The sequence below is a fragment of the Notechis scutatus genome, chromosome Z (assembly GCF_049901735.1).
Source record: "Notechis scutatus isolate UNSWTSFEM ecotype Mainland chromosome Z, rNotScu1.2, whole genome shotgun sequence".
Lineage (NCBI taxonomy): Eukaryota > Metazoa > Chordata > Lepidosauria > Squamata > Elapidae > Notechis > Notechis scutatus.
In genome coordinates, this window is record NC_142025.1 from 30,505,494 (window position 1) to 30,532,140 (window position 26,647).

The 26,647-nt window shown below is 38.5% G+C and overlaps 1 protein-coding gene across 4 annotated transcripts in view; it reads right to left on the reverse strand.

The window, feature by feature from the left end:
- Positions 1-12,681: 12,681 nt before the first annotated feature.
- The window catches only part of OXNAD1 (oxidoreductase NAD binding domain containing 1), a 28,184-nt gene continuing 14,218 nt past the window's right edge, over positions 12,682-26,647 (reverse strand). For 3 of the 4 annotated variants that reach the window (XM_087946516.1, XM_087946517.1, XM_087946518.1), the window contains 4 exons: positions 25,370-25,511; positions 21,596-21,838; positions 20,230-20,338; positions 12,682-16,764 (listed from right to left, as the gene is read on the reverse strand). In XM_087946516.1, the coding sequence (XP_087802642.1) occupies positions 16,610-16,764; positions 20,230-20,338; positions 21,596-21,838; positions 25,370-25,511 (649 nt within the window). In that variant the 3' untranslated portion in view covers positions 12,682-16,609. The remainder of the gene's footprint in view (positions 16,765-20,229; positions 20,339-21,595; positions 21,839-25,369; positions 25,512-26,647) is intronic. The other variant, XR_015745823.1, reaches the window with a different exon arrangement.

Consider the following 26,647-nt stretch of genomic DNA (forward strand, 5'->3'; position numbering starts at 1 on the left):
AATACATTAACCCCCCCACCCCCCCTCCACGAGGACTGTTCAGTTTGTGGGGAAAATCCTCATGGAATTGGTTAACCAATTGATCAGCATGAACATCCCAACTCTACCCAACTAGCATCTGAGATGGGTATCCTTTCTATAAGACCAAATATTGCAATCGGCCACGGTGTAATCGAGAATTTTTTGAATCTCATAATGTGTTTCCCCCTGTACCATTAACGGTTTAGGGGGAGCGATTGGCAGTGGTCTTATCATTGATGCAGTAGCTGGTTTTAGTAAACTACAATGGAACACTGGATGAATTTTCCCCAATAGTTGAGGAAGACTTAATTGGACAGTGATCGGATTGATTATTTTTGAAATTGGAAATGGACCCAAGAATTTTGGACCCAGCTTCTTAGTGGGCAGTTTCAACCTAAGATACTTGGTCAACAAATATACTTTGTCCCCCACTTTAAAAGGCAGTTGAAGGGGTCTACGTTTATCCGCCTGTTTTTTATATTTTTTTGCAGCTTCGTTCAAAGCTTTTTTGGTATCTTCCCACCCTTTCTTTAATGAGTTCATCCATTCTGTTAGGGACTTGGATGAGGGAGGTTGTCTAGGTAATTCTGGCATCGTGACAAAATCCATTCCAGTGTTGATTTGGAATGGAGTCAATCCTGTGCTGCTATGTACTGCATTATTGTGAGCAACCTCTGCAAAAGGTAATAATTCAGCCCAATTTTCTTGTTGATAATTTACATAGCATCTAATATATTGTTCAATGTTAGCCCTCTTTGCTGCTCTGTTACAAGCAGGATGGAAATCTGAGGATAACCCTTGAGAGGAACCAATTAATTTCAGAAATTCCCTCCACAATTTTGTGGTAAATTGCAGCCCTCTGTCTGATACTACTCTACGAGGTACTCCATGTAATCTATAGATGTTTCACGAACAGCTTTGCAAGCTTTTTTGCAGATGGAAGTCCTTTGCAGGCTATAAAATGGGCCTGTTTAGAGAATAAGTCAATTATAGTCCAAATGATTGTATTCCCTTCACTCTTAGGTAGTTCAACAATAAAGTCCATTGCGATTTCTTCCCAAGGTTGGGTTGGTTCAGCAACTTGTTGCATGAGGCCAGGTTTTTCCAGTTTTGTGTTTCATTGTAGCACAAATTGAACAACTTTTTACATAGTCCTCGACATCAGATTTCATTTTTGTCCACCAGAACTGTCTTCTCAGTAAATGTAGGGTTTTTAGGAATCCGAAGTGGCCTCCCAGCGAGAGTCGTGGCTACGCTTTAGTACCAGTAGTCTTAGGGTTGTGGGTACATAAAGCTTAGTCTCTTTCTAAGATAGTCCATCATTCATTGTCAACTCAATTTGATGGTCCAGGAACCAAGGATTGGTCAATAGGGCCATTTTCAATCCCGCAGTCAGCTTATCTTCCAGGCATTTCGGGTTGCAGTTGGCTTGGGCTCGAGTGGTCACTTGGCCTGCCGATTGAGCATCTGAAATTAAGGCTTGTACTATTTCCTCTCGGTGGCTGTCAAACTGAGGTTTTCTGGACAGAGCGTCCACCAGTACGTTTTTCCCTCCAGGGATATATTTAATATTGAAATTGAATTGCTTGAGATATTTGGACCCGCGGACTTCTTTGGGCGATAATCTCCTAGGGGTCTTTAGACCCTCAAGACTCTTAGGATCAGTCCATACCTCAAAGGCCTCTGGCACCCCTTCTAGAAAATGCCTCCAAGTCAATAAAGCCCATCGTACAGCGAATGCTTCTTTCTCCCAGACCACCCATCTTTGCTCTGTGTCAGCTTTTTGCACACATAAGCGCATGGCATCAGTCAGCCTTGAGAGTCTTTCTGCAGCAAAACAGCTGCCACCGCTACATCACTTGCATCTGTTTGGACAATAAAAGGCTTGGTCACGTCTGGGTGCTGGAGGATGGGCTCAGCTGTGAAGAGGCATTTTAAGGTCTCAAAAGCTTTCTGACAATCCATAGTCCAAGCCAGGGGTTTAGTTTGGTGGGTGACGGGCCCGTTTTTAATAGCTCTGTCAACAGGAGAGCAACTTCAGCAAAAAACAGAATGAATTGTCTATAGAAGTTGGCAAACTCCAAGAAACTTTGAAGTTGTTTTTGGGTTCTGGGGGGTTGTCAGTCCAGCACCGCTTTCACTTTTCCAGGGTCCATTTCAATCCCCAGGTTGGATATTCAGTAGCCTAAGTAGTCCAGCGACTCTTTGTGGAATCTTCCATGGTTTCGCTGAAGATAAGGATGTCATCCTGGTACACGAGGACTCTCCGGTAAAGGTGCAAGTGTAGCACCTCATTGATGAGCTGCATAAATACTGCAGGAGCCCCCTGAAGTCCAAAAGGCATGACTTTGAATTGAAAGCTACCCAGAGGGCAGTTAAAAGCAGTTTTCCACTCATCTCCCTCTTTGATGTGGACGTGGTAGTTAGCTTCCCTGAGATCTAGCTTGGTGAATACTTTGCCTTTTGACAGGTGGTTCAATAAGTCCTTCATAAGAGGGAGAGGATAGATGTTTTTGACGCATACGGCGTTTACGCCTCTAAAGTCAACACACAATCTCAACCCGCCATCTTCTCCTTGAACAACATGGGGGCAGCTAATCTTGATTTGGCAGGCTCAATAAAACCTCGTTCCAAATTGCTGTCAATGTATTTCCTTAATTCTGTCATTTCAGCCGACGTCATAGAATACATCTTTGGTTTTGGTAATTTTGCCCTGGGCTCTAATTCTATGGCGCAATTAGTGGCTCGATGGGGAGGTAAAACATTATACTCTTCTTCACTGAATGCTTCAGCCAAGTCTTTGTATTGGTCGGGTACTTGGTGATTATCTGGGAGAAGGTGGGATGACATGGATGCTGGCTCAGGCTCTGGGTTCAAGCTGACTGGTGGGTTTGTAGTGGGTGGAAGAAGGGGCAATAGGCCCGGTCCAATGAGCATTTTTCTGAATCCATCCTCCCATTTGATTATTGGGGCCCATTTGTCTAACCAAGCAAGTCCCAGTATGATTGATTCTGACATCTTGGGGGTCATTATGAAGCGTATGAGTTCATGATGGAACTCCATCTTGATCAATTCTGTCATTTGAGTGGCTGGGCGCCCCCCCCCATTAAGGTTCCATCCACTTGCTCAAACCTGATTGGGCGTTTTAGCGGGTTAGTCTTTATGCACAATTGTTCAACAATGGGGAGCCCGATAAGACATCTAGAACACCCAGTATCAATAACAGCTTCTAACTCCCCGGCCTCCCTCGTGTTTGGTACCACTAAGTTGACCTTAACTGTAAAAGGTTTGAGTGGATCATTCACCATTGGGTCGTCTTCTCAGGTTGAGTTCTCAGGGACGTGGTGTCGGTCCGGTGGTCCGTTGCTCCCATCTGCACAGAGGGGGCTTTCCCAGCTGTGTTTGGCAAACCTGCCCCTGCCCAGAGGTCTTCCTTGATTCTTCCGACCTCTATCAGCTGTATTAGGCTTCGACTGCGGAGCTTGTGGTACAGGAGCAGGGCAGTCTGCTGCCCTATGACCGGCTTGGCCACATCGGTAACATTTCAGCACCCTGGTGGGTCGGGTATGAGCAATTTCAGCTGGTCTGGTCAGCAGTCTCCTCACCACAATTCTCTTAGTCGGGGCTGCCAGAAGGGGTTTTCTGTGCGGGTTGATGCTGCAATCTAAGCTGAGGGAGGCGATTGTAAGGTCTCTGGGATTCCTCTAATTTCACAGGCCTTCTTTACTTCTGGATCAATGGCTTTTTTAAAATAGTGTAAAGTCATTCTTTCAGACCAATCCATGAGGTGGCTTCTAAAGTCCCAAATGAATTCTGACAAGGGTCACTTGCCTTGTCTCATTTCCATTAACCTCTTCATTCTCTGCTGCCCTATCTGGATTTTCAAATCTGAGTCTTAATAATTGAATAAATCCATTTACATCGTATAATTCGGGGGCTTGTTCACTATGTAGTTGGGCCACTCAGTCTGAAGCATCCCCTTCATTCATCCCATTTGTTATGGCCGTAACCAAATCGCGCTCTGTGGCATATTGATCTCCAAATTGTTCTATATGGGATCAGATTTGAGTGAGGAAATAATTGAAATGTTCATGGCGGCCATTGAATACGGCCTCAAAGGGTATTTGGTCTGGCCTGGGTCGTGGTTGTGGAGGTGACACATGCCAGGCCACTGCAGGTTGTACTGGAATGGAAGGAACAATGGTGTACGTAGGCTCAGTAGGCCTCCTGAATCCTGGCTGGGTGGTGCCTCTCCGGAATAGGGGTCCCTGTGGCCTCGCTGTCTGTTGGGGCTGCAATTGTTGTTTCCAGGAGGAAGATGGGTGTGGCCTAGTTCCCTGGTCGGGTGGAGGGGAAGTGGCTGCTGTCTGCTGTCTGGGCAACCCCCCTTTAGACCAGGGCTGTGTTGGTGCTGGCTGCCATTGGCATTGAATCCACTCCTGGCCTGGATAAAATCCCCACCCTGGAGAGGTACTCTCTGTAGGGGGCAAAATTCCTTCTGGAAAATGAAGGGATTGCCTCGGAGGCTGTAACATACCTCTGTCAGTTGATGCTTCTTTCTGGCTTCCACTAAATGGCATCTGTATAGTCTCCTTGTTCCTCACAATACTTGGGTAAGTGAATATGGGTGGTCTCAAGCATCCACCCATCCAAACAGACTGTGAGACCAAACTTGTCACCTTTAAATACTGGAACTGTTGATGTAAATCTGATGTAAACCCTTGATGGACTTCCAGGAAAATCTTGGGGGTGTCTTCTTGGGAGAATTCTGACCCCAATTGTCTCTCTTCCCTCCAATCTGGCAGAATAGCAATATGCCTGGAGCTAGAAAAAGATTTCTCTTCAGACAGCTGAGCTACATCTGGATTATAACAACTTCTTTAGTTGAAATCCTTCGGTATAGCTCCCAAATCTCTTTCTCCTACTGCCATCCTGAAAGTATCCATCATCTCCTCCAAACAAGGGCTGGCAGGTTCAATTAATGCTCCAGAGGGAGGGCCCCTACACGCTCCCCCCTGCACATCTCCAACTTCAGCTGATTGTTGATCTTTATCCATCTCTGGGAAAAGAACTCCGGGGCATCAACCAAGCCCCTTTAAAAAATAAAATATGACTTTGGGAAATAAATGTAAGGCATCCAGAAAGTATCCATGATATCAATGACTCCGAGACATTTTCTCTCCAATTGATTTATTTAGAAACAGATCTGGCATGTCAAAGGCAATTTCCCAAAGTGAAAATTTTTCGCACGTTACACAGAATCCACCTTCTCTCTTCCCTTCTCTCCTTCCACTTCTACACTTCATAAATCATGAGAACCAGTTAATTGCCACTGGAATTTCTTAATACGACATACAGAATAACCTTGAACTTTTCAACTCCTCCAACTCTCTTTTAAAAAAATGTGGCAGCTGAATTTCAAAGCTGACAACATTGCTTTGTGCTGCCATCTTGATTTTTTTTTAATCATACCTTGTGGACACCCCTATATCTACAGAACCTTTTATAGAAAAGGTGCATGCACCCTCTTGAACCCAGTCTGCATACCAAAGGATCAGAAGCAATTCTTCAATCACCATTCACTCTTCTTATTTACTACCATCACACACTGCACCTTGGTTTTGGTCAATTGTTGGCCAAATCAAAGAACAATGGCTTAATGTTAATGCTATAGTTTCCTCCTGGTTTTTACAAAAATACCCAAGTGCACTTTCATTTATAAATGAAGTTTAGATTGCAGTTTAATCAGAGCAAGATCAAAGAGAAACTAAATGAAGAAGAATCTTCATAAACCATGGTTTGTTAAGTCATAAATGTTTCAATTGACATGATTCTAATGATGGAGAATGATTACTAAGCAAAAATTTGTACACTACATGTAGCTAAAAATATGCTGAGTTGCTTCATTTTGAATTAAGAGCAGCATGCAAGTATCTACTGTATTAGCACTAGCCCTCTAACAGATATTCTCTCCACTTCATCCGAGCCAGACTTTGAAGCTTCATTTTCTATACTGCAACTTCTAGCCTGTACCATCCAGTTTTTATTCTTCCAGAGTTTGCTTGTTAGATTATACCAGATCTATCAAGGTTTACCATGATAACTATTCACTATACTTCTAGTATAATACAATAATTAAAAATTGACAGTAGCATTAAAAATAATTAGATATAAATGTATTTGCATTAAATGATCTTTAAAGAAAACCATAATATGAATGTTTTATTTATTTACATAGATTTAAAAATTCAGGACACTTTGCGTAACAAAAAGAATTACAATGTGTAGGGACTTCCGGTTTGTCGGCTTCATGAGCGGCAGGGATTTGCGGCTTGCGCGATCCCTGCCGCGCTAGCCGTTTTTGGGGCTCCACCCAGCCGGGTACGGAGCTAGGCTGCCCTGCAGGGCAGCTGAAGTAGGGGATCCGGAGAAGGGTTTGGGGTGCTGCAGACTCCCTCCTGGCCGGCAGAACTCCCTTTTCCCAGGACGGTGCAGCGGCGGTCCGTAATGGCCGCCACAAAGAAGCTGGCAGCCGGGTAAGAATGCGCAGGAGGAAGTGGAGAAAGTGATTGAGAGGAGAAAGTTTTTCTTGGCTCCTAGGACTCTAAGACATATTTAATAAAATTCCTGAAAAGTATGATTCTCTGAATAATACCTGCCAGAAGAGGAAAAAAGCGGCTGCTTGAAGGTGCTGAAAGGATAGCTTTCCTCTTTTCCTACGGAATAAATAACTGGATATTAAGAAACCTATTTTTTAGGTGGAAATTGGTTTTAAGCGATGAGTGGGAAGAGAGAGGATTAAGAAGAAAATATTTGTATGGTAAGATTTGTTGGAGCAGATGCCTTAAGGATTTGAAGACTAGAATATATTGTAATAAGATTTTAAACAGATTTGGACTTTCTTTCTCTTTGATTGATATTACCCCAGAAGGAGAAAGTGAGAACTCTGCCTTGGTTTGGACTGATTGATAACTTTGGGACTGTTTTATCTTTTTTATTTTATTTTGAATATTCTGGTTGTTGTAAGAAGAAAGAAGGAGAAAAGAAAAGAAAAGATTTATAATGGCTCTTTCTGTTGAGGAACTAAGAAAAGAATATGAACAAGCAAAAAAAATGGTAAAGATGGTGTGGAAGAAGCTTTCCTTTTCTTAGAAATGGCGCTTACTAATTATCAACAAAAATTACAACAGATGAAGACAGCAGAGGAACAAGAAAGAAAGGAAGGAGCCATCTTTAATGAATCTCAGAATTTGATCCAGAAAAAAGGAAGAGAGAAACAAAAGAAGAGAAGAGAAAAGAAGAAAACTAAAGGATTTAAGGACTTAAGATCCAAAAAAAACATTTAAGAAAGGGAAAAATAAAGTGCAAAACCAATATGATGATTGTAAACAAAGGGGAAAAGAAATACGACAGAGAAGGGAAGCCGGTAAGGCAGAGGCTAGAAGAAGGGGGGTAGAAAGGTTTGTTGGGAAAAGAAAGAAAGGGAAAAGGTGGAGAAAAGCTACAATGTTTTGAAATTAAATGGAAAAAAGGAATTTTTTATGGATAATGGATAAAGTATAATTTAAAAAAAAAAAAAGATTTTGCAAGGTACATAAGATGAGATGGTAGTATTGCAATGGTTTAAGAGTTGATAAGAGATTAAAATGTTAAAATGTTTAAAAATGATTGGCTTTAAAACTTAATAATAGGAGAGGTTTAGAATATTGTTTTAATTAAAGAGTTTAATAAAATTATGGTATTGATGTTATTATAAAATTTTTATTATAGTATTTCTTTTTAATATTTGGATTTATTGTCTAATTATGCACTTAATTGTGTTGGATGTATTAGTTAGATAGAATGTACCAAGCAAAATCTGATTGGGTATTAGATATTATTTTAAAGATTAATTTGATTAACTTAGGGGGGAGATAGAAAGGCATCATACTCTGATTAATGATTTTAGGAGAAACTGATTTTCTTTTTTTTCATAAGGGATGAGACAAAGGGATGATAAAAAATGGACAAAAGATACAAGTATAATGATTTAAACTAAGATGATTAATTAAGGTAGAATTAAGAAGTGTGAAATATGTGGAGAAGTTAATATAGAAGGTTTAGAATGGTAAATAAAATAAGTAATGATATGTAAGATGAGCATGAATATAATTGAAGTCCATGAAGAGAGAGATACCTGGGCCCAAGTTACTTTCCAAAAGATTTTTTTTATGTTTTGTGTGTTGTGTGTATATGTCTTTTTTGGGGGGAGAATTGGTAAAAACTTGTAGAAATATAGAATGAGAATAATGGTAACTAAGTCAGAAAGAATCAGATGAAATAATAATAATGATATTGAATAAGAGTAAAGAGAAGTAAAGAGAAATTGAATAAGAGGTTTTGGTATATTATATGGAAATGGTTTAAAACAGAATCATAATTTATCTGACTTGTTAAATTTACAATGGAAAAAGGTTTAAACATGTAATGAATAATGATAATTTGTGTGTTTTAAAAATTAATAAAACTTGTTTTTTTAAAAAAAAAAAAAGAATTACAATGTTGAACACAATTACCAAATGCCTTCTGAATGAGCTATTGTTTTTTCATATTCCAAAAAGATGTTAGAGAAGGAATCTTAGTTGTAAAAGAAGGTTCATCCATAAAACTCTGCTCAAGAAATACTGCCCAAGACCAAGACTTAAAAGATACACATGCATACCACAGGCACATCAATAAATGAACAACCAATACCACAAGCAACTGGAACTCTTCTGGAAGTAGAACATGGCCCCCAATTCTTGAAGGCAGTCCAAAAAGATACCATTATCAACCATATTAATAGCTGCTGAAAGATCCAATAGGACCAAAAACACTGCATTACATACCCACATCCAGGTCTCAACAACAATTATCCACCAATGTGACCAATGTTGTTTCAAATCTAAAGTCTAAATTGTGACTGAAGGGGATCCAGATGACATGTTCTAAGTCATTTTTACACCTGATTCACCATCAAGTTGTCAAGAATCTTCCCTAAAAGGGGAAGTATGGAGACTTTCCAGTATCAAATATGGTGAGGAAGAATTCTTTTCAAGGCCATAGCCATTGCTTCCCTTTCCCATAAGAACATGCTCCCTTCATTGCCATGTTTGTTATTTTTAAGTCATATTTTAATGGTAATATTTATTCTAATATTTCATTGTTTTATCATGATGATTTGTTCTTTGTTGTAAGTCTCCTAGAGTGACCTCTAGGCAAGATGGGAAGTATAAATGTAACAACAATAAATAATAAATTGACAAGCTTTTATCTGGCAAATAAGGTGAAGATAACCAGTGTGTCTTTGAGTTGTGTAGTTTTGCATACATAGGCTCCTACTTTTGGAGATATAACCCATCCTTGTCCCCATCTGCATGAATAATCTTCTATCCTCTTCGATTAAGGAAGATTCACATCAAATGAATTATAATTTACATTAAAAAAAAATACTGCTACACTCTTAAACCATTAAGATGCATAAGAAAATCTTAATGATAAAAAATTAAAGCTTCAGTATGAATAATTAGTTAGTAAATCACTTGGAGAATATAATTTTGCAATTACACGGATATGCCCTCTGTCCTTTTGCTTCAGAGGAAATATTTTAGGTGAAATAGATTTTAACAGCTTATTTGAAGTGCTTGTGTTATTAAAAGAATTTGTTACTGGAGAATTGAACATCTCAAAGCAACACATTTTTCCTACTGCTAGCAGACAAATTCTCATGGTGAACAATCCCTACCAAAATGTATTCCATAACACTAGGTACACAGATGCCTGTGACATCCTATGATCAAGGAGATATATCCTTGTTACTGTAGTGTAACAGAAAGAAATAAGGAATTACAGAGTGAGGAGAAATAAAACTCAGTAATAAAAGTCAAGAGGCCTTAAAATTGAGGACTTTGTTAGGTTTTTGGCAAAAAGGTAGGACTATGCAGCTCCTCTTTGGTAATGGATGGGCTACTGGAATATCCTGAAAGAATCAATCACTTGTCAACTGCTTAAATTATAAAAGAAATAGTTCCATTAAAAAGCTGCTACAGAAAATTGGTTTATAGTTCCACTTTAAGCTTTACAGTGTTACTGTCACAGATAATCTCCCTTTTGAGGGAGATTAATTTCTTCAAGATCAGAGAAAGCAAAATTGGTATTTCAAAGAAATTTATCCTCACTAGTGTATTTATGTAAGTTGATAAAGAGTCCCCCTCCTGTCCTACTCTGCAGAAAGCCAAACAGTTCTGTCCCTTTCCCCTCACCTCCATCAGGGCCGTGACAGGATGAGGGGGCTTATATGAACACAGAGAGAACTAATGCGTTCCAAAAATATTCTCTTTACATAGCCAATCGGTGGAATATATCCAGGGAAGAATCTGTAAGAAAAAATAGAGAATAATTTCAGAAATTTGTGGGGAAGGGCTGTAATGGTTATTTTGCATCAATGGAGCAGTTGATGGACATATGACAGTTTTTTAGTTTGGTTCTTCCTAGGGGATATCAGCACCCTGTATACCCTGCATATATAAGGGTGGGTGAATATGTGTAAATATTCAAGACGCATACACATGCAAAATGATTTTAGATTAGTAAAATGTTAAAATGTATTTATTTCTGCTGGAATAGTTTTTAAATTTACTGTTAAACAACTGAGGTAAAACCTGGTTAGGATCACTAGATGTCTAGCAAAAGGAAAACTTGGTTTTTGTCATGTCCAGCAAGCATAACTTAATATATTATTCAGCTTTTTCAGTATTTTGGAGTTTTTATTCAAACTTAAGTGTATTGTTACCTTGTTAATTGTCTGTTTCTTTCTTTCCATCATATGTCAACAGACTCAGCAGCTAGCTTTACATTATTATTTCCAGATTCCAGCAGTCAACTTCAATCCAACGTCTTCTATGATCCATGATTACTGGATGAGCTATGATCACTGTAGTCTACAGATTGCATGACTCATGCAATTTTATAGTGCATTGTCAATTCGATATTATTGCTAGCATGTTCTTCAAAATACATTTTGTTATAAAAATATCACAATTGAAAGAAATCTTTCTGATACCGGAAAAGCAATTTCCTATACATATAGGACTAAGCACTTTTGCAGTTTTATTGTAATTTCTGTTGAAGGTTCAAATTTTAAATCCTTTGTCCTCATTTTCAGTTGTTCATCTCTCCCTGGCTTGTTCAGTTATCTGATCAATCTAAACGTGGAACTGTCTTAAAATGCTTCTGAAGAGTTACTACATGAATAGTTTTACTCCGTTCTTTTATGTCAAGTACCCTTGATGTCTTCATGAAAACTAGGATGCTTTTATACAGTTCAAAATAATTGGGTGCAATACAATACCTGTTCAAATTACTAATCAATTTTACAGAACGTGACCTAATAATACTTATGCAGTTGCATTCTCTTTCTCTCAGCTCTGGTTTCATTTCTATTGTGAAGTGAAATGTTATACAGAACGTGTCCAGAAGATGTCCCAATTGTGCTAATTTCCTTTCTTTCAAGTTGAGGCAATACAAGGGAAAATTAGGTTGCCTAAAACTGAATGACAATATATGGCAACACATGCAGATCTTACAATTTGGTCTAGATGCCGTAGAAATTTCTAGAGCTCCCAAATGATTCATTTTGAGATATTCCAAGTCTATAGTTTTATGTAATTATTAAAGAATATTATCTGGATAAGTATTGCAGTAATTTTGGAAAGTGTTGGGATATTTGATATTAACAATAAAATAATTATTAAATATATATACTGTCCCTCTCACCATTATGTGTCTCTGGGTAGCTTATACCTGGTAAAACAATGTTTAAAAAACCCATAAAATATAGCATTAAGATTAGCAGAGAAATTGCTAACATGGGTGGGATATATAATGGAGTGGTAATGGGATCTTTTATTTAACCCAGTAACCACATCTAGAATGGCATGTTCCCATCTTGGCTTTAAATCAACTGGCAGAGCCCAGTTTTAACACCCTTTCAGAAAGCCAAGTGGCTGGGGGCAGATCTCATTGTAAGAGGTACGATGTTCCATAGTCCAGGAACCATAGCAAAAAAGGCTTGACTCCTGGACCTTGCCAACTGGAATTCCTTGGTCAATGGGGTTTGCAGTATGCTCCTTCTGCCAGTACAAATGGGACAGGCCAATCCCATTGGGATGAGATGTTTCCTGAGGTAACCTGGACCCATGCCATAAAGGGCTTTATAGGTAATAATATCTTGAATTGGACCCAGAGGCAAACTCACAGCAAGTGCAACTTCATTTAACAGAGATGTTACATGGGCCACCTTGTAACACCTACCCTAAGGGCCACCAGAACTGTCTGTGTAGCTGCATTCTGTAAGTTTCCTAATAGCCTTCAGCGGTAGCCCCATATAGAATGCACTGCAGTAATCCAGATGAGAGGTGACTAGAACCTGAGTGACTATTAAAAATTATCATTCTTTTAATCTAAATATATTGATTCAACAAAAATATATATCAAAGTTTGGTATTATTTTTGTGATTAATAAGTGCATTATAAAGCATAAGATTTCTGTATTTTTTTTAATAAATGTGTTAGAAGAGTTGCCACTAAATAACTTTTGGTTTTCTACTAATGTAAATTAAAATGACTCACTTCATTTAATGCCATTTATTCAACAATTTATTTTTCATGTTTACAGACAATTCAGAAGATGTTTATTATTCATACATTTGTTAATACAGTTCTGTAGAAATGAATGAACGGTAAAGAAGTCAATGTGATGCTAAATTTTATAAAGCAACTCTGAAACATTTTGGAATTGAGTGACATATAAATAATAGAATTAAATAAAATTGTGTTTATCAGTATTTGAACTTTGGATTTACTGTGCTTGGAATATAGCAACAATTATAAATGTTACCTGGGATTTAAAATCTTAATCTGAAGTATTTATTTCTCTACTTATAAAAAAGGCCCTTTATTTCCATAATTCCATTTGAACAAGACTTATTACGTAGTATGTAAAATAGACATTTAATATCTGTGATTATGTTAGTTTATATTTTTCTAGTTGTTTTCTTTCCATTTACTTTTTTTGTATATTACAAAAATATGCATACACAAACCCAAAAGACAATCTGAAAGAAACTAAAAAAAAATTATTAGGCAAAGCAACCAAACATGGCTCCACCTGTACTGAGTGCCTCAGTGAATGATTAATCTTTCCTCTGGGTGAAAGCTGGGAAGGAGAAATTGGAGAATTGGGAACAGATTAATGAAGGGAACTCTCCTACTGCTAGTAGTGGAGGAGAGAGCCTATGTCTAGTTGGATGTCTGAATGTGCTTTAACTTGTGTGTATGTGGGGGATTGGGACTGAGTGGTAGTATGTGGAGTGGTGAGGATTGAGTGCTGTGTTGGTACTCAGAAATATTGGAGCTAAAGCCCTTTAGAGTGGCCGGCTTACCCTCATAGAGGTGTGTGATGAGGAGACTTGGTTTTCTGGTCCTGCATCTTAGGATGTTTGATTTGGAGAATGAAATTATTATAGGGGAATAAAGACAGCCCATAATATTATAGTAGTAATGGGCATGGGAATATGTGGCAGGAGACAGTAAGCGGGCCACCCTCAGGGTCCATAGAACCATTGTCTTGTAACAGTCCCACATTCTGTTCCTTGCTCTCAACCCCAATTCCTTGTCAGTGGACCTTCAGTGAAGATCCAGCTACTGTTACCGTAATATCAGATTGGTCTGTTACAAAGAGTTATTATTACCCAGAGTTATGTTTTGTGAGATGAGTGACTATACATATTTGACAAAAATATTTGTTTTTAGCCCAAATTATGTATTGGGGAGGGGTATTTGAACATCACTTGAGACAGTTCATTAAAACAGCCAATAAACTGTGCAGGCAGGCAAATGAATAAATATTAAGATTGTTCCCAAGACCAGTTCCACATAAATTTCCAATGTTATTACAATTTTTTTATAATGCTTTATTGAATTTTTTTCCATTTATAAAATATTACCAATAGTTATTAAACAGCGCTGTGACATTATATATACATTTACGTGTCCTATCAAAACTTACAATGCATAATACTTTCATAGCCTCTTATTTTATATATTATTTACATTTTCTATTTTTATATCTATTATCTATCCAAATAAACCATGTTTCCCATACTACATTGTATTCTGTGTCTGTTTTCCCTTTTAATTCCATAGTTAATTTATCCATTTCCATACACTCTAATTTTTTTTTTATTATTAAGGCTTCGGGTGGTAGAGTTTTCCTTCCAGTATTGAGCATATGAAATTCTTGCTGCTGTTAATATATGTAATATAAGATATTTTATCTTTCTTTTATAGTTTTTTATTATTCCTAAGAAGAATAATTCTGGGACAAAATCAATTTTGTTTTTAGTTAACTCTTCTAACCACATTTGAATCATTTTCCAGTATTTTTTCGCTTTAGGGCATGTCCACCAAGAATGAAAGAAGGTACCTTCTTGTTGTCCACACTTCCAACAATTTGGTTTTAAGTTTGGGTAAAACTTAGCCAGTCTTGAAGGTGCCAAATGCCAATGGTAGAACATTCTATCTTGGTTTTCCTTATATGCCGCCGATTTGGTTATTTTATAATTCACATTCCAAATCTTTTCCCATTCTTCGAAATCAATAGTATGTCCAACATTCCTACCCCATGCAATCATCATTCCTTTCACAATTTCTTCCGCTCTTTCAAATTCTAATAAATGTTTATATAACTTTGATAATAATTTCTCATCTGGGCCAATCAAGATTTTATCTAGTTTTTGTATTTCATTATCTATTCCAAGTTCCTCACTGTCTTTTTTATATCTTGTTTGAATTTGCATATAGGTCCACCAATCCAGTTTTATTCCCTGCTCTTCCAATTTCTGTCTGCTCTTTAAATTCCCTTGGTCATCTAGAATTTCCCTATACCTAGCCATTTTCTTAACCTCCGTTATATTGGGGTGGATTACTGCTTCCAAGGGAGATAACTAGTTTGGAATTTTCAAATAATATCTATTCTTTATTTGTTTCCATGATTGTATCAGCACATTTCTTATTTTATGTCTATAAAAGTATAGATATAGCTTGTTTTCTTTGTCCCACAGGAAGGTGTGCGATGCCCTTCTATAGTTAATATTCTTTTTTTCCCTTAGATTGAGCCAATCTCGTATCCATACAAGTATTGCTGTCTATGGTATAGTTCCCAATCTAGAAGCCCAAGGCCACCTCAGCTCTTACTATCTTGTAAATCTTTTAACTTTATTTGGAATTTTTTGCCTGCCCAAATTTTGTGATTATTCTATTAAGCTCTCTAAAAAAATTCTTATCTAATTTTGTTGGAGTTGTTTGAAATAAATATAGAACCTTTGGCAGGACATTCATTTTTATAGTCGCTATTCTTCCTAATAACAATAATAGTAGAGTCCCCCATTTTTCCAAATCTTTTTAAATTTGATTGAGTAATTTGGTGTAGTTGTCTTCTTTTATTGTGGAGCACTTTGCTGTTAGCCATATTTCTAAATATTTAATTTTTTTGTGATTTGTAGTCCCATTACTTTTTCTAACTCCCTTTTATTTCTAATTGTTATATTTTTCACTAGCATTTTGGTTTTGTCTCTGTTGATTTTAAATCCTGAAATCTCTCCATATTTTTCTAATTCCTCTATCAAAATTGGGCCTAATTCTAGTGGCTCCTCAATAAAAAAACCCAAATCATCTGCGAATGCTTGTAGTTTACTCTTCTTAATTTTTGTTCCCTGTATTTCTGAATTATTCCTAATTTTTAAATAACGTCTCTAGTGTCGAAATAAAGAGCAGAGGTGACAATGGGTATCACTGTCGGACTCCTTTTGTTATTCTAAATGCCTTTGTTATATCTCCATTTATTATTATATTGGCCTTTTGAGAAGAATAAACTGTTCTATTAATTTTTCAAATCTGTCTCCAAACTTCATTTCCTTAATTTGACGTACCATAAATTCCCAATTTAAATTATCAAATGCTTTTTGTGCATCCAGAAAGACAAGGGCCACTTGTCTTCCTGGTTGCATTTCATAATATTCTAATATGTTTATTACTATTCTAATATTGTCTCTTATTTGTCTTTGCGGTAGATATCCATTCTGATCACTATGTATAATTTCATTTAAAATCCTTTTTGTCCTTCCTGCAATAATACTCATAAAATTTTTGTAGTCGGCATTCAAGAGCAATATTAGTCTATAATTTTTGATTTGATTAAAAATTAATCAAATTTTTCTTCTTTCCGTATCAAGGTAATATATGATTCCCTCCACGATTCCAGTATTTTTGCATTTAACAAGGCCTCATTACATACTTCCTGTAATACTAGTTCCAATAATTCTCCTAATGTTTGATATAATTCTCCTGGTAAGTCGTCTGGCCCCGAGGTCTTATTTGGCTTCTGTTTTTGGATTGCTTCCTTTAATTCTGTTAATGTAATTTCTTGATTTAATAAGCTCTCAGTGTTCATCAGCAATAATGCATATATTATGTCTTCATTTTTATTTTGCCTGGAGAGGTACTGGGTGTGCTACCACCACTTTTCAAAGAAAATATTGTTCTGAACCACCCCAAGGTTTTCAAGCAGCTTGGAGATGGATTCTATCATTGGAGGTGGTCCACAAATGTACCACAAAGTATTCTTGGAGATACATTTTTCTAGGTCACTTCCAGATAATCTTCCTTCTAGTAGAGAATACACAGAGTTAAGAAAACATTTATGAAGACATTTAATAAAACTATAATTATTTGAAATGAGAGCCTCATAAATCATGCTGGCATAAGCAAAGCATTTTCTCCTTGAGCAGCCAGATCTTCCAGAAGGCATGAGTTTACATGGATCACACTTCTGCTAGAACTAATGAAGCAGCAGTGAATATGCATGCATTTGAAACAGCCAGGGAGATTCTTTAAAGAAGCCACACAAGAATTCCAGAGGAAGTTGATTTGTTCACATTTTAAAAGATGCTTCAATCATGTCAAAATGCCTGGAAGTGTGTCTTTCCAATGCTTGCTTAGTGTATAATAATTTACAAAGAGAAAGTAAGATGCTAGCTAGGTCCTTTTCCGCTACTACAGAAAGTTTACAAAAATGTGTTTATAGTCCTTTATGTTTTAGCCAAACTCTAATTGCTGTTAATAATATAATGCCAAATTAAACATTTGCAATAAACATTTTCTTTAATCAAGCTAGTATCAAGGAAATTGAATCAATCATTAAAAGAAATATCTGTAAAGGCTACCCATATATCTTAATAAGAATAAACAGCAAGCAAAAACATATTGACTAAGTTTGAAAACTGTTAAATTTCTTAAACATAACATTCCTACTCAGAATAAGGATCCTTACTTGCTCCAGTGCCCATCTGGGAATGAACTTTGTTGTCCATACAAGGACACATTTTTCAATAAACATTCATAGTTTGCATAATGAATCTCCTCCCCTCAATATTTTACAGTCCTCACTTCTCAACCATTTGTTCAGACCTTTTAAAGTTAACAACAGTGCTGGGGGGGAAAAAACCTTTAATAGGCCATTTTCAACCTTTACAGTGTTCCTACATGTTGTGCTGGGTCTGACCTGTGTTTTTTACATTCCCGCCCTCTGCTCTGTAAGAGGGAAGACAAAAAAAAAGCAAATGATTTCTATAGCCTATGTTTCCTTTACCTTACTCCTCCCCCCTTCAGTAGAGCGGAGAGATTGGAGAGGAAAAGATTACAAAGAGATTGCCTGTAGAAATTATCAATGATTTAGACAAGGGGATAGATGGAAAAGTCATCTAATTTGCAGGTGACACCAAGATGGCAAGAATAGGCAACACTCCAGAAGATAGGCTCAAGATACAGAAGGTTTTTTGACAGATTTACACTATACCCTAAATGCATAGGAATAGAATAGGTACCGTGTTTCTCACATAATAAGGCCGGGCCTTATTTTTTTTTGACCCCCGAAAAAACGGCTAGGACGTCTTTTCGGGGTGACTAATTCTCCCCCCTTGCATCCTCGGGTGGGTGGGCGGGCGGCGACAGCTTGGATATTCGGGAGACCTTCGGGTTCGGGCCACCGTTGCTTTCCCTTCTCCCTTGCTGCCGCGGCGTTTGGCGCAACCACGTGCGGCCAGTCAGGGCTCCTCCCTGCAATCGGAGCCCTGAGGAGACACTTGGCTTCAGGCGCTCCCGTCTTCCCTTTGCTTTCGAAGGTAAAGCGAATTATTTTACAAAGCCTCCTGCCCGAGAGGGCAGCCCAACCACATGGGAGGCTAATCTCCCGGGGCCTCTTCCGTTCCTTCCCGACCTCCCTACGCTGCGCGCCTCTGACGTGCCGCTCCCTTCAGCCCAGCGAGCTCTTCCACCTCAAAGAAAGGCCAGGCGGGCGGCTGTGGGAGCAGCAGCAGCAGGTCTGAGCCGCTCGCAGCGAAACAGCCACCACCCGTAGCCCGACGCGGGAGAACGAGCGAGGTTAGCGCCCGCCAGCCCGGGCGAGATTTGGGAACGAGGGGCAGGAGGAGGCACGCACACACCGCGGCTCACTTTCCCAGCTTTGCCCAGCCCTTACGGCTCTGGCGCGGCCCTGGTGGGCAGCGGCGCCTCCCGCCGGACCCTCCGCTCATCCTGCCAGGGCCGCGCCAGAGCCATAAGGGCTGGGCAAAGCTGGGAAAGTGAGCCGCGGGTGTGTGCGTGCCTCCTCCTGCCCCTCGTTCCCAAATCTCGCCCGGCTGGCGGGCGCTAACCTCGCTCGTTCTCCCCGTGTCGGGCTACGGGTGGTGGCTGTTTCCGCCATGCGAGTGGCTCAGACCCACTGCTGCTGCTCGCAGCCGCCCGCCTGGCCTTTCTTTGAGGTGGAAGAGCTCGCTGGGCTGAAGGGAGCGGCGCGTCAGAGGCGCGCAGCGTAGGGAGGTCGGGGGAGGAACGGAAGAGGCCCCAGGAAATTAGCCTCCCCACGTGGCTGGGCTGCCCTCTCGGGCAGGGGAGGCTTTGTAAAACACCGCTTACCTTCGAAAGCAAAGGGAAGACGGGAGCGCCTGAAGCCAAGTGTCTCCTCAGGGCTCCGGTTGCAGGGAGGAGCCCTGACTGGCCGCACGTGGCTGCGCCAAACGCCGCAGCAGCAAGGGAGAAGGGGCAAGGGAGAAGGGAGAAGCAACGGTGGAAGGTCTCCGATAAGGAAGTGCCCCACCAACGCAGGCAGCACCATATCCGGGCATGCAACAAAAGTACTTACTAACGGCAAGCCCCTCTCGCTCCCCCCATTTCGCATGTTTAATATGGGGCTTAATTTGGGGGGAGGGGCTTAATTTGATTTTATGCCAATAAAACATGGTGGGGCTTCCTATTGGTGGAGGCCGTATTGTTGGAGAAACACGGTAGTACTTGGCTTAGTAACTACAAGAGGGATCTTGGAGTCCCAGTGGACAACCACTTAAATATGAGCCAGCAGTGTGCTGCAGCTGCCAAAAAAGCCAACACAATTCTAGGCTGCTTTATAATGCTTTGGTAAGACCACACTTAGAATGATGTATCCAGTTTGTTTGCCATGATATAAAAAAGATACTGAGACTCTAGAAAGAGGGCAGAGAAGAGCAACAAAGATGATTAGCAGTCTGGAAGCTAAAACATATGAAGAAAAGTTGCAGGAATTGGGTATATCTAGTAAAATGAAAGAAGGGTTAGGGGGTGACATGATAGCAGTGTTCTAATATCTAAGTGGCTGCCACAAAGAAGTGGGGGTAAACCTATTCTCAAAAGCACCTGAAGGGTTAGGGTTAGGGAAAGTAATCAAGGAAAGAAGCAACCTAGAACTAAGAAATGTCCTGACAGTTAAAACAATTAATCAGCGGAACAACTCGCCTCCAGAAGTTGTGTGTGATTGAACACTGGAGATTTTTAAGAAGAGACCAGACAGCCATTTGTCTGAAATGAAAATAGGGTTTCTTGCTTAGCAGGGGATTGGACTAGATGACCTCTAAGGTCCCTTTCTACTATTATTCTATTATTCTTTGCCTTCAGGCAGAGTAGAAATATTAGAGAGAAAGAAACTTCAAGAGAGTTAACCATGTGGTTTCCTACTTACTGACCATTTTGTCTCAGTTAAGGTCATTAAGTGAGAACTACCTGAATGCTACATTTTTTTAAATGCATCACAAAAATACACACCCTTGATGTAAGGCAGAAGTTTCTCACAAATTGGCAAATTCTGCTTGGTAACGTGGAAACTGCATGTGATCTTTCCAGGAAATGCATTTGTCAAACCAAGAATCTGTTTCTGGAATGTGCAAGATATTTAGTCATACCACAGTCAAATAAATCAAAGCAGATGTGTTGTTTGTATAGTCCAGATTCTATAAATTTGAAGAACAGTATACAAATATTGTATTTTGAGCACCCATCATAAGAAAAAAGTAGCATAACTAATTCCCTCTTTTATATATGACTTCAAATTCAGGCAACAATTCCTTATAATGGAGCTGAGTTGTACAAATAAACTCTCAAGCAATAGTCAGCTACTTTCTAATCTAGCCCCGTGAAGGTTAGATCTCCTCCTTACCTAGAATATACTTTCAATTGTAGGTTCAGCAAAAGAAATACAAAGTAAAGAAAGAACATGTGGAAGCAGCATACTCCTTTTAAAGTTTACTAGAAAACAACTGTGTTTTAAAATCCCTATATGCTGTTTCCAAAAATCACTAAATGATTGTCAGAACAACAGCACTTCCAGCTGACAGTATCTTGATTGGGCTGGACATCAGAGGCCTGCTGCAAATGTAGTTGGCTTGATTTGAAAATGAAAAGATTATACTACTGTTGCTCAATTCAAGTCAAGCAATAGAAAATACAACACATGCTATTGACATTTTTCCTCTTACCTAATATTGCATAATGCGCAGTTTTACCAAGTTGCTTCAACAACTGAAGCAAATCTGGTATACAGTAGGAACAATACAATGAGCAACTTGATGTCCCAGACATTATCTAGGCCTGAACTCCTATTTTGTAATTCCCAATGCTCCCTCTGATAACACAACAGTCATTGTGAAGCAGGAAAGACAAGAAATATATAAAACCAAGAGTGTTAATCAGGGTTCTCAAAATATGTTGGGATCTCTTGAGGAAGCAAAGTTACATTTTTTAAAAATGCAATCAAACTTGTGAAGATCAAGTAAAAAAAACCTCATTCTGGGCTTTGCTCTTCATTTTACCTGAAGCAGCTGAAGTACCACATAGTTTAACAACATATTAAAATAAATGATTATAATTGTTTCTTTCCTAATATGATTATTAATTTTATTTTGGGGGAGCACAAAGTTTGCAAACTATAAACGTAAGCCCTAAATTAACTTTAAAAACACCTCCTGCTCACCAAAATAGAAAATTCTGTTCCTGCCTATGTGTATGACACAGCCCCACTACTTTCCATCAACCTCCTACCCACAGTAGCTCCTGTCTTCTCAAATTAAAAAAAAAATTAAGGATGTTTTGTAGCCATTAAAGCAAATTATGCAATCTTATATAATAAACCTACCCTGAACAGAAGTTCATGTGCATTTTTTGCACAATAAAAGAGTTTGGTTGTTCCCACTTTGCAACCACTTCCTTTCTTCTCTTCAGTTCTGTGAAGGTCTGCAATGTGGAGCAGTATAGAAAATAAAGGATTAATGCCTACTCCACCTGCTATGAGCATAACGTTTGCTGGAATGTCTTCAGGCTGAGGATCATAAAAGAAGTTGCCTCCAACTCGTAAAGCCACTTCTGAATTAAGAGCACACTATAGAGAAGAACAGAAAAGGCAAAAAACAACAATACCAAAGATGGACTTCAAAGAAAATCGACAGGGAAATTATTTTAATTGAAAAACATGTTAGTGGTGTTACATAGTTTACTGCAAAATAAGTTAAGTTAGTGCAATCTATACATTCTTCAATTGTAAGAATGTTACAATTGGTTTTGAATAATAACAACATATGGTTTCATTCTTTGTTGAGTCTATGAGATAAGTTTAAAGCAAACCAATTTATCTCATAAAATGTCTTCTCAGAAGAACATGGGAATTTAAGTTAGAATTCTAAGGTCCTGGGGACTGAGGACATTTTTAAAAAGACGTGTTTAAAAGAATTTTGCCTGAGGCTTGTTAAGTGGAAATACAGTTATAATAGGTGCTTTTTTTTAAATACAGAGTGATATGTCAAAAAACACAAAAACAAAACTTGTACTTAGTTTAGTGTTTATCTTACGACAATATACACAGTTTTCGGCAATTATTATGGCTACACAGTGTCCAATACAGTTACTAATCACAAAGACATAGTTTTTTCAGACAAATCACAATTATGAAGAAAATAATTGAAAACAATATTAAACTGAAATAGGTAATAAGACATAATCCAGTTTTACCCAATCAGGCAGTGTTAATAAAGAATTTCATTCAAACCCATTTGAGCGGACTCCAGACTAAAGAAGAATCCAATGTAATGTAATTTCTTCTCCATTTCTCAATAGTTCACGTGTCTCAATAGGACACATGCTGGACTCAAGAAGGGGAGCGAACTGCCTACCTTGATTCTGTCAATGAAAGAAATTCTGTACTAAATGATGAATGTTGGATGCCTCACATTCTTTTTATAAAATGGTGTGTGTGTGTGTGTGTGTGTAAAACCCATATATATATATACACATATATTGTATGCATGTAGATATATGTAGATATATTTATATGTGTATAAACACATACGCACACAGAGTATATATTTTCTCCACCAAAAGACAAATAGTGACTAAATAAAAATCACAAATGTACTGCATAGGAGAACAAATGATTTTATTATTGAAGGATAATTTAAAAGTAATCAGACCATTAGAAATTTGAAATAAAAACTTCAGTGGTTTGACTAAAGCCCAGTGAGGCCTCTTAAAGCACTTCCTCTGATTCAAATTCCAATTCCATTATGGTGTCTTCCCCTCTATCATAAATCTAATTGTTCTAACAATTGCCTTTTTTGGGTGAGTGTCAGCATTGAAATTGCAGGCTGAAAAAAAGGAATAAGCTGGACCTAAATACACTCTGTTCATGATAGTTAGAATCCAGAATATATTTTTCCACAAGCTGCAGAATCATGTCTATGTGCTCATCAAAAATATAATAGTTATAAAACAAATGTTATATAGTAAAAATAGTTTATCACCACTGTTTCCCACCAAATCAAATATATTCCTATATCTATCTATCCCTGTATTTCTGATCATCTTAAGAAAAAAGCTGCACTATATTATAGAATTAATGTTAACTTCTTAACAGTTTCAAATCCAAACCAATTGTAGCACTATACTATCATTACAGTTTCAGATATCTTTTTTAAAATTAAATTATCAAAAACAATCAAAAACAAAAAACAATAAAAACATAATAAACTGCTTCAGTACAGGTAGTCCCAAGATCATATGATCAACTTTTGCGAACTTCTGACAAGCAAAGTCAATGGGGAAGCCAGATTTATTTAACAATTGGATACTAACTTATCAACTCCAGTGTTTCACAACTGAGGTAAGAAAGGTCGTAAAATGGTGCAAAACTCATTTAACAAATGTCTCACTTAACAACATAAATTTTGGGCTCAATTATGGTTGTAAGTTGTGGACTACCTGTAACTGATAAGAAATCCATAACTTCCTTTTATCTTATATCTTATTTACTAACTTACATAATTTTAGAAAAAGATAGGTTCATAGGTTATGAAAATGGCTTATATTTCTCTCCTCATTTCTAAATATCTACTCTACTTCTGTTAAAAGGAATAGGTTTGTAATTTCTCTACGAGAGCACCCAGACACTTGACATAAAAAAACCTTAATGATAACTAGCAGTTCTAGCATTAGCTAATGTTTTTAACTGCTTTAATTACTGTGATACTATGAGTTTAATTTAAAATATTAAGACAGGAAGAAAAGTCCCAGGAAATGTCTCTGAGGCAGATAATTATGAGATTAGATTTTTGAGTTCCCTAATGAACAGCAGAGATATGATAGAAAATCTCCACCAGGATTTGTCTAAGAATATGTGGTCGAGCCACACTGGTTCTATACATTTTCAGAATACCTTTCAAAGTCAATTATTGGTTCTATACATTTTCAGAATACCTTTCAAAGTCAATTATTTTATTGAAATTTCAATGGTGCATGACAGTAACCTATTTAAGAACAGTAGGGCTACTTTTTATGGGCATGGATTAGAAGCAACCTGGGAAGGGAAGAGATCAGATGACAGGAAAAGAATTGTTCAAATGATAAGATTGCATTGATTTTATACTGTCCTACTAGTCAACAAAAACAGAAGAAAAGCATATTGTTTATAATACAGCATATATAAAGGTCCCCTTCACTCACTTACCTTTTACAGAATTATCCTTTATAAACTATAGTTTGGTAGACAATCCATGAGCATTCTGGACTAGTTTTTTTAGAGGAAAAAGGTAAGCTTGTAGCACCTAAAAAGTGAACCTATTTTTTTCATGTAAACTTTCATGGGTCACAGGCCAAGTCTTTAAATATATCTGATAAAGAGGATGTTATATATACTGTAGAAGTTTATGTGATAACAATTGTATTATTATTTCAGATATAACAAGATTCTTTTCTATTTAAGCATTGGTCAATAAGCCCACTTTCTGACATCTTTGTGTTCTAGCAACATCACAAAAATTAAGCCTAGATTCAAAGATCTTCCTTATTCTGGTGCCACCTCATATTTGTTCATTTTTAGAATGGAAATGAGACTAATTTTGTATTGGTTAATTTCTGCCATTTTACTGTGCTTTTTCAAATATCCCACCTGCTACTACACTTACATAATTCAGTAAGAGAAGACTTGTATAGGAGGACCATGTATTGGTAGAGATTTTGTATGTGTGAGAGAAAAACAGGTCAACACAAAATGATATACATTAGTTAGAACACAGATTGTGCTAGCTGTTGATAAAATGTTCCCTTTATACAGATTTGAAGTTTTATGAAAAGCATTGTACAAAACAGTTTTTTGTTTTTTGTATGCAGACCATTTCAAATTTAAGTGCAATGATAGGTATGGCATTTAACAAATTTGGCACAAATAATCTAATACATATTATACTATACTCCATCATTAAATTCATGTCTTATAGCACACATAAAAGGGTAGGAGGATTCAAAGTAATAATAATACTGAATTACATATAAAGCTACAATATAGCTCCTAGTAATAAAGATGTAAATATTATTTAAAAGAACACTAAAACCAACATTATTAGGAGCTTTTAGTTACAGATACCTGAGTATGAATCCAGTGGGCGGGTGGGTGTGTTGTATGTTTTACTGCAAGTTCTAATATTCCCTCTTCTTCCAACATACCAGGACTTGAACATATTGAGAATCCACCAACTACAGGAACTCCAGGTATAAAGAAGTCTACCCTGAAAGAAAATATATTTCCATTTAATTTCTTCTATGCAATGTCCTGGAAAAGGTTTCTTTTTTACTATTCAAAACTTCTGACAAGATTATTCAGATGTGTACAGTTTAATAATATATTAAGCATAAAGATATTTATTAGAACCTTGCTATATAAAGTTAATTACATACTGTGTTTCTCCAAAAATACGACCTCCCCCAATAGGAAGACCCAGCATGTTTTTTAGGCATAAAATGAAATTAAGCCCCTCCCCCCAAATTTAGGGGGGAAGGGCGGGGGGACTCGCCGTTAGGAGCGCCCCACGGGCAGCAATTCCTCGCAAGCAGCTGCTCCTAATGGGCGATCATGGCAGAGCGCGGAGAGCTCCCTACTCCTGCCAAGCACCTTTGCGGCAGACCCAAGATCTTCAGGCCCGCCGCTGTTGATTTCCATTCTGCCCATGCCGCCGCCTTGTTTGGAGCTGCCACTTCCACGTTTGGAGCACCACTGCTGTTTGGAGCACCGCTGCCGTTTGGAGCTGCCGCTTCTGCATTTGGAGCTGCCGCTACGTTTGGAGCTGCCACTTCCACGTTTGGAGCGCTGCCGCTGTTTGGAGCACTGCTGCTGTTTGGAGCTGCCGCTTCCGCATTTGGAACCCCACCGCTGTTTGGAGCATTGCCGCTGTTTGGAGTTGCCATGTCTGCATTTGGAGCTGCCGCTTCCGCGTTTGGAGCACTGCCGCTGTTTGGAGCACCACCATTTGGAGCGCCGCCGCCACTCCAAACACAGCGGCAGCTCCAAACGCGGAAGTGGCAGCTCCAAACATGACGGCGGTGCTCCAAATGGCGGCGGCACTCCAAATGGCAGCGGCACTCCAAACGCGGAAGTGGCAGCTCCAAACATGACGGCGGTGCTCCAAATGGCAGCGGCACTCCAAATGGCAGCAGCACTCCAAACACGGAAGCGGCAGCTCCAAACATGGCGGCGGTGCTCCAAATGGCGGCGGCACTCCAAATGGCAGCGGCACTCCAAACATGGAAGCGGCAGCTCCAAACGTGGCGGCGGTGCTCCAAATGGCGGCAGCACTCCAAATGGCAGCGGCACTCCAAACACGGAAGCGGCAGCTCCAAATGTGGCAGCAGAATGGGCAGAAGGGAA